The sequence below is a fragment of the Dioscorea cayenensis genome, chromosome 14 (genome assembly GCF_009730915.1).
Source record: "Dioscorea cayenensis subsp. rotundata cultivar TDr96_F1 chromosome 14, TDr96_F1_v2_PseudoChromosome.rev07_lg8_w22 25.fasta, whole genome shotgun sequence".
Classification (NCBI taxonomy): domain Eukaryota; kingdom Viridiplantae; phylum Streptophyta; class Magnoliopsida; order Dioscoreales; family Dioscoreaceae; genus Dioscorea; species Dioscorea cayenensis.
This window is the reverse complement of record NC_052484.1, coordinates 16,625,903-16,633,489: the sequence shown is the minus strand read 5'-3', so window position 1 is coordinate 16,633,489 and position 7,587 is coordinate 16,625,903. Positions and strand designations below refer to the sequence as shown.

At 33.8% G+C, this 7,587-nt stretch overlaps 1 protein-coding gene across 1 annotated transcript; it reads right to left on the bottom strand.

The window, feature by feature from the left end:
• Positions 1-384: 384 nt before the first annotated feature.
• LOC120276189 (cell wall / vacuolar inhibitor of fructosidase 2) lies at positions 385-939 on the bottom strand. Its single transcript, XM_039282915.1, has one exon. The coding sequence runs from the start codon at positions 793-795 to the stop codon at positions 385-387; it is 411 nt and encodes a 136-aa protein (XP_039138849.1). The 5' UTR covers positions 796-939.
• Positions 940-7,587: the final 6,648 nt, after the last annotated feature.

Here is a 7,587-nt window from a genome sequence, read left to right as displayed (position 1 = left end):
AATCACTATTCATATTCCGTTGGTATTATAAAATTCTACCGTTATTTCTTATTTATGCTGTGGTCATGGAGCTATTTTTAATGCAGAAAGACACACACATATATATATATATATATATATATATATATATATATATAATATCCATGAAATGGTAACAAAACATATATATATATATAATATATCCATGACATGGTAACAAAACAAGCATGCGAAAAACCAATGAGGAAGCAAATTAAGTAAGAGGATTCTCTCCAAAACAAGCATGAAAGCAAGAGAATTGATCTTTATCTGAAATACCAAAGCCAAAAGGCGCGCAATAAAGCAACGTTAACATGGAAGCAAAACCACAACATTGAATGAATTACAAAATATATATAAAGAAGATCAATATTGAATAAGAAGAGAGATGATATCCAAAGCGACAATGCACAGCCTCTCAAGAACGACCTCCCTCTTCATCATCTCCGGCGGGTAGACGAGCTTCGGTTGTTGCCGGAAAAGCACCTGGCAAACATTGGGGTACTCACCGGCGGCACTGACATGAACAAAAGCATCATCAAAGTAGTTCTTTTGAATGGCGTCCATGGATAGTCTCAAAGCTTGAGAGGCGTTGGAGTACTTGGAGGAGCAGCTCTGGAGAAGTGTTTTCATGGAGGTGTTGGTGGAGTTGGAGGAGAGGGAGAGGGCGTAGGAGGAGGTGTTGGTGGAGTTGGAGATGGCGAGGTTGATAATGATGGTGGAAAGGCCACGGACGTCGGAGTCTTGGCTTTTGGGGTCGCCGGAGAGGGAAGACATGCAGAGGTCGTAGTATGTGGTGGTGTTGCATGTCTTTTGGATTAGATTTTGAGAAGGAGGAGGAGAGATGGATATGGAGCATATGGAGAAAGAGAGGAAAGAGAAGAGAGATGAGAAGAGGAAGTGGAGACATGATGATCTTCATGAGAGTTAATTGTGAGAGAGATGGAGTTAAATATTGTTTGTGATTTGCATGTGTATATGTATGTATATATATATATATATATATATATATAAATGTGTATAGTTTTGGAATGGTTTTAATTGAATTTAGAGTGATTAATTAGTGGGATTTTAATGGTTTTGGAATGGTTTTAATGTGAATTTAGAGTGATTAATTAGTGGGGTTTAAATAATTTTGGAATGGTTTTAATTGAATTTAGAGTGATTAATTAGTGGGATTTTAATGGTTTTGGAATGGTTTTAATGTGAATTTAGATTGATTAATTAGTGGGGTTTAAATAATTTTGGAATGGTTTTAATGTGAATTTAGAGTGATTAATTAGTGGGGTTTAAATAATTTTGGAATGGTTTTAATGGGAATCTAGAGCGATTAATTAGTGGGGTTTCAATGTGGTTGTAACGGGAAAAATAAAATATTGAATAAGAATTCATGAATTAATAAATGAGAGAGGGAGAGAGTTTTGAAAAATGGAAGTTTTTGGAAAGCCTTTTGCATGGATTTAGAGGAATTTATTGTTTGATTTTTAGTGTGGATTTGAATGTGTTATCAGTGAATTAATAATGAATGGTTTTAATGTGAATTTAGAGTGATTAATTAGTGGGGTTTTAATGTGGTTGTAACGGGAAAAATAAAATTTTGAATAAGAATTCATGAATTAATAATTGAGAGGGGGAGAGAGTTTTTGAAAAATGCAAGTTTTTGGAAAGGTTTTTGTAAGGATTTTGAGGAATTTATTGATTGGTTTTTTAGTGGGGGCCGGACTTAAATGTGCTTTCATTAATTAATGAATGAGAGAGGGTTTGACAAAGTCAACTTGCTTGGAGGTAAATCTCTAGTTTTTTTCTTTTTATACCAAAAAAAAAAATCATATTTTATAAAAATTAACGTTAACAAACAAGAGTCTTGTTTGAGAAAATGACTTTAAATTTAACAAAAAAAATTAAGAATTTGAAAAACTTTTAATATAAATTTAGAGTTTTTTTTAGAAAATAGGTAACAAACATTCCCCAGTTAAAAAATAAGAGTATAGAGATGCATTAACTTGAATGATTCTATAGAAATAATGATGTAAGAAGTAATGAAGTTTTTTTTTCCTGGGTGAAAAAAAAGATATTTGTAATCTACTACGTACTTGTGCATGTAGAAAACTGAAAAATATTGAACGCGTTTTCATGCATGAATGAAAGAATTAATAAGAGAAAAGTAGGGACGTTTCACTTATTATGACTTATGAGAGGTATATAAATAAAAATTGTATATATATAATTATTTGTTGGATATGATTGTGTGACATATAAGTCAATCTTTGGGTGGGTGTTGTTTGTCTTTTGGCAACACGTGAATGTTTGTATTTGGTTGAGTTTGATTTGTTGTTTCTTAATTAATAAGCATGGCCCAGGTCATGTGTGGGAGTAATTGTAACTCAGTAACTCCTTGTGAGGGAGAGAGTGCATGTATATAATCCATATCAGGATACGTTGATGTTTTTTTTTAAAAAAAAAATAAAAATAATTTGGAATATGTTTATTTTTAAATTACTTTACATTTGAATTACTTTGTGCTAGTTTTAAATATATGCATGTTCAAATTTTACTCTATTGTTATGTTTAAGTTTGTGGTAAATTGGTAATAGACTAAAATCCCTCTTTTCTTTTCCTGTTAAGTTTGATGACATGGACTGTCATTATATGACAAGCTAAGTAATGACATGGCAAGAGGATGGTGACGTGGCATGTGATGACTCATCGAAGGAAGAAGTGAAGAAGTGACTAGGATGATGATATGACAAAACAGTAATGAAGCTTCAAGAGATATGAAGATCAAGGTGGAGATTTTATTTAGAAGATGCTCCTCTCAATAAAGTCATATGATGATTAACTATTTTTATAAAGTGCATCAAGTCTAAAGGATCTCTTCAAGAAAGACAAGTTTTATTTAAATTATGTTTATCTATCCTTGGTAAGATCCGGGATGATAAATCATATCTTTGATAGAACTCCTTTTTAGAAAGATCTATTTGAAGAGAGAGGAATAGTCTATCATTGGCAAGAATTCAAGATCATGAAGATTGTATGAAGCTATTAGAAGACACAAAGTTTAACTTGGTATGAAGCTGTTAGAAGACACAAGATTTAGTTTGGTGTGAAGGTATTTAAAGACATAAACTAAATAAGGTAAGGACAAGCCAAGGAGATTATCAAGACCATATTTAGCATCACTAATTGAAGGAAGATCCAAAACCTATCTATGGGCGGAACTATTAATGGAGACTTATCATGTGAGAAAAATGATTGAAGATTGCATAAGATATGATTAGAGATTTGGAGATCCAAGCATGGATGATTGAAGATCATGTTTGAAGATATTGAAGACTAAACTTGGATGAAGATGAGATCAAGTTTACTAACAATATTTTCATGTGCCAAAAGAAGATCATTTGGAATACCAAACTTGGGCTAAGTTTGGAAAGAAGATCGGGAGATCTTCGGTGGCCATCTTTGGTGAGATGATCGTGTGTGTCTTGGTAGGCACGTCCCTTGGGAGAGGGAGACCTTCTGAAGTGACATGAGGAAGGAAGCAGTTGCAGGCAGGAGGAGCTTGGGTCGAGTCAACTGCTACGAGGCAGACTGAAGGAACCGGGAGGTTGAAGTTCACAAATTCGGGTGCATCTGGATAGAACTCAGTCATGTTCAGTAAGGTGGGCCATGTTGCAACTGGGTATTGCAACATCTAACTTTGGAAGGTGTCCAAGTTAGGAAGCCTTGAAGAATTTTAAAAGAGGTAACTGTGTTACACGTCGGTGCGTCTATATAAGAGATCCAGCTTGAAGATTTAGGATGAGCAAACCAGGGAGAGACTCTTTGGTGAGAGTTGAGTGTGTGGCCATCGGGCAATCTTGAGAGGATATTCTTTGTATTGAGAGAGTGAGAGAGTGTTGTACTTCTTGTTCTTATACCTCTTTTAGTGGATTATTTCTCCGGGCCTGGCCCCCAGATGTAGGAAAAGTTGTGCCAAACTGGGTTATCAATTTGCGTGTCTCCTTTCTCTTGATGTTTGATTGTGTGTGTGTGTTTAATCTTTAAGTGAATTTTTGAGTGAACTTAGCACATCACACCCCCCCCCCAACGGAACCATCATTTCCCTCCATAAAATTTGTCTATCCAAATAATGTTTGAACTCTTATTTCCTTTCCTTTACTTTTCCTCCCATTCCCTCCCTTTACTTTCCTTTGACTTTTGAATCCAAAAACTATGTAATAGCTACAAATTCTAGCATATGAGAATAAAACCAACTATACTCCATAAATTAGACAATTATCTGATTTTGAATCAAAGAATCTATCTTTTGATAAACTGAAATTTTTATAAATGTATATTTTATCCAATTTATCTATTTTAAATTTTTAAAAAAATACAAATAGTAGTTTAACATAAATTATCCATATCCAAACTATTTGACTTTGTTAGTTTCGAAGGGGTAGTTGTGTGTTAAACCTTCGCTCAACTCACTAGTAACGAAATCACAAACATAATCAAGCATGCAACAAAAAGACACATGATATGATTACCTAGTTTGTCACACCCTTGCCTACATCTCAGGGGCAAAACCCGGAGAAACAATCTACTAAAAGAGGTTATAAATGAAGAGTACAAAACTCTCTCACACTCACACAATGACAAAGAAAACCCTCTTAAGATTGTCTGATGTCCACTCTCCTCAACCCTTATCAAAGGGTCTTTCTCTGTGGCTCATCTTAAATCTTCAAGTAGGGTCTCTTATATAGACTCACCTACGTCTCAATAGATCCTAGTCTTTTAGACTTCTCCACGGCTTCCTAACTTGGACATCTTCCAAAGTTAGATGTTGCAACACCCAGTTGCAACACTACCCACCTTGTTGAACATGACTAAGTTTTAGCCCAGTTGTAACCGAACCTGCGATACCTTCAACCCTCCAGGTTCCTTCAGTCCGCTTCGTAGCAGTTGACTCATCCCAAGCTCCTCCTTCCTGCAACCGCTTTCTTCCTCGCGTCATTTCAACAAGCCCCTCTCCCGAGGGTCACACCCACAAACAACCATCTCACCAAAGATGGTAATCAAAGATCTCCCAATCTTCTTTCCAAATTTGGCCCAAGTTTGGTCTTCAATTATGATCTTCAATTACTCCACTAATATATTGTTACTAAACTTGTTTTTTTCTTATCTAAGTTTAACCTTCAATATCTTCCAAGCATGTTCTCCAATCATTCATGCTTGGGTTTTCAAATCTTCAATCAAACCGCACCATCTATGATTTCTATCCTTGACTAGCTCCACCCATAATTAGCCTTCTCCCTATCTTATGCTCCATGATGATCTAAAGAATAATTCTTCTCTCTTTAAAATAGATCTCTCATAAAAGGTGTTTGCCCAAAAATATAATTCATCATCTTGGATCTTACCAAAGATAGATAAAATAATACCTAAGATAAACTTGCCCTTTAATAGAGATCCTTTTACTTTTATGCTCCTTCCAAAAATAGTTATTCCTCAGTTGGAACAATGAAAGGAAAAACTCTAAACATAATTGTAGACCCTATTCTTTTAATTAATTTTAAATTAGTTATATATATATATATATTATTAAAAAAAAGATCATTATGTTATCCCAGCCTTCCGGATCTGATTTGTGGTTCCTTAACGCCTAAGCGAAGATCCTCATGCGGTATCTTGTTTTGGTTTTAAAGTAAAAGAAGAGTAGAAAACAGAAGGAAACCCTACCTCCTCTCATGTCTCATGGTGACTATGGCTACGGGATCTTGATATCTTCTCCGTTCAGTTTTGTCGACAAGAATTCAAGGTAGATGCTTGTGATTTTTTATTTTGGTTTGGTTCTCTGATTCTGATAGTTAAGTATTCTTGAAATTTCTGCCCAATTTCTTTTGCATTGTTTGGGTCTTTTATTGGTTTAGTTAGGGTGTGTCACATCTAGGAATTTCGTTGATAAACCCACCTAGAAATCTTATCCAAGCCCTCATCCAACCTTATGCAGCAAGCAAACCACTTAACCCTTTTGTCTTTTGTTGAAGCAGAACTCCTAGTGAACTATGATGCTTTCACCTTCTTAGTCCTCCTTAACATGTGACGTTTTCCGTCTTTCTTGAATTTTTACATTTTGGTTATCAGATCATTTTGCATTAGTTGCTTTGATATTAGTGCGCCATCCGACCTAGGAGGTATGTTTTCTTGAGTCACAACATCTGTTAAATCAAAGTTGCTTATTCCTTATCCTTAATTTCCACTTCATTGACTACCATAAGGGAATATGATAAGTAATCATCAGCTCCTTTTTGTTTATTTATTTAGTTTTTTGTCTACATCAGCATGTTTCCCATTTATGTGTGGAGATATTCCGATTCTTGGTTAAGCAACTTTACTCAACCCTTTCTCATGAATACCAATGCTTATTCATTCGTTCGGTTTCACCAGTATTGCATCTTTGGCTTGTAGAAGAATGAATCATCTCATGGAATTTGCTATCACTTGGTTTTTCCTCATCTTTTCTAGCATCTGGCTGACCAAAATTTGGTAGAATTTAATAAGCTAGCTTCGGCCATTAAATCTATTCATGGTTTCTGATATTTGTTTTGAATTGGTTTTAAGCTACTGTATACATTGGCCTTTAGGATGTAAGTTTTTTTAGATGGCCAATTTAGTCATTTGTAATGTTAGGTATTTTCTTAAAGCCTTATAATTTTAATATTTATGCACATGCTTAATGTTTGATATTTATGCTATAATTTTGGGTTTTGATATTTATGCTGTAATGTGAGCCTATAATTTTGGGTTTTGATATTTATGCACATGCTTAATGTTTGATAGGGCTTCCTTCAGGTGTGTAATTTTGGTAATTTGGGTTGGAGTCTTGGAGTTGGGAGACATCTAGGTAAGTATCCCACATATAAATACTATTATATGTATATGCTCAAAAATTCTAGTTTTCTGAAGTTTTGGAATTTTTGAGAAAGATACTGATTATTTTGATTTATATTTTGGATTATTTATTTATTATTATTTTCAGAATTATTTTAAATTATTTGAAATTTTGAGTTAATGATATTTTATTTTGGATTAGATTTATCTCAAATGTTTAAATATTTATTTAAATTTGGATTATTTAATTTTTTTTAATTTTAGATAATTTATTTAAATTCGGATTACTTAATTTCGGAATTTCAGATATTTTTTTAACTTTATGATTAATTATTATTATGTTTTTTTATTATTATCTGTTTATGTTTGGATTCAATTAACTGGATATAAATTTTGATAGCTTATTGTTTTGTGAACATGAAGTATTTTAACATAGAAACTAGTCCCCAATTAATTATGCACTAACCTTGTTAGTGGGAGTTAAACACTGATTGTGTCGACATGTATTTTGATCTAAAAACTATAGTTTCATACCGTTTTCCGTTGGTGAAGAATAGCGGCCTCTAATAATTCTAGCTTGGGTCACCGAGGGTAAATATATGAATGAATAACAGATTAGGTTTTAGGTAAGTGAAACTAAGGAACTGGCTTAGCTGTTCTACAAAGGAGAAAAGCTAAAGTTACAGAGTCACTTAT

What these genes read in the sequence shown, in the direction of transcription:
- LOC120276189 (XM_039282915.1), bottom strand. Translation starts at nt 795, where the DNA reads ATGTCTTCCCTCTCCGGCGACCCCAAAAGCCAAGACTCCGACGTCCGT.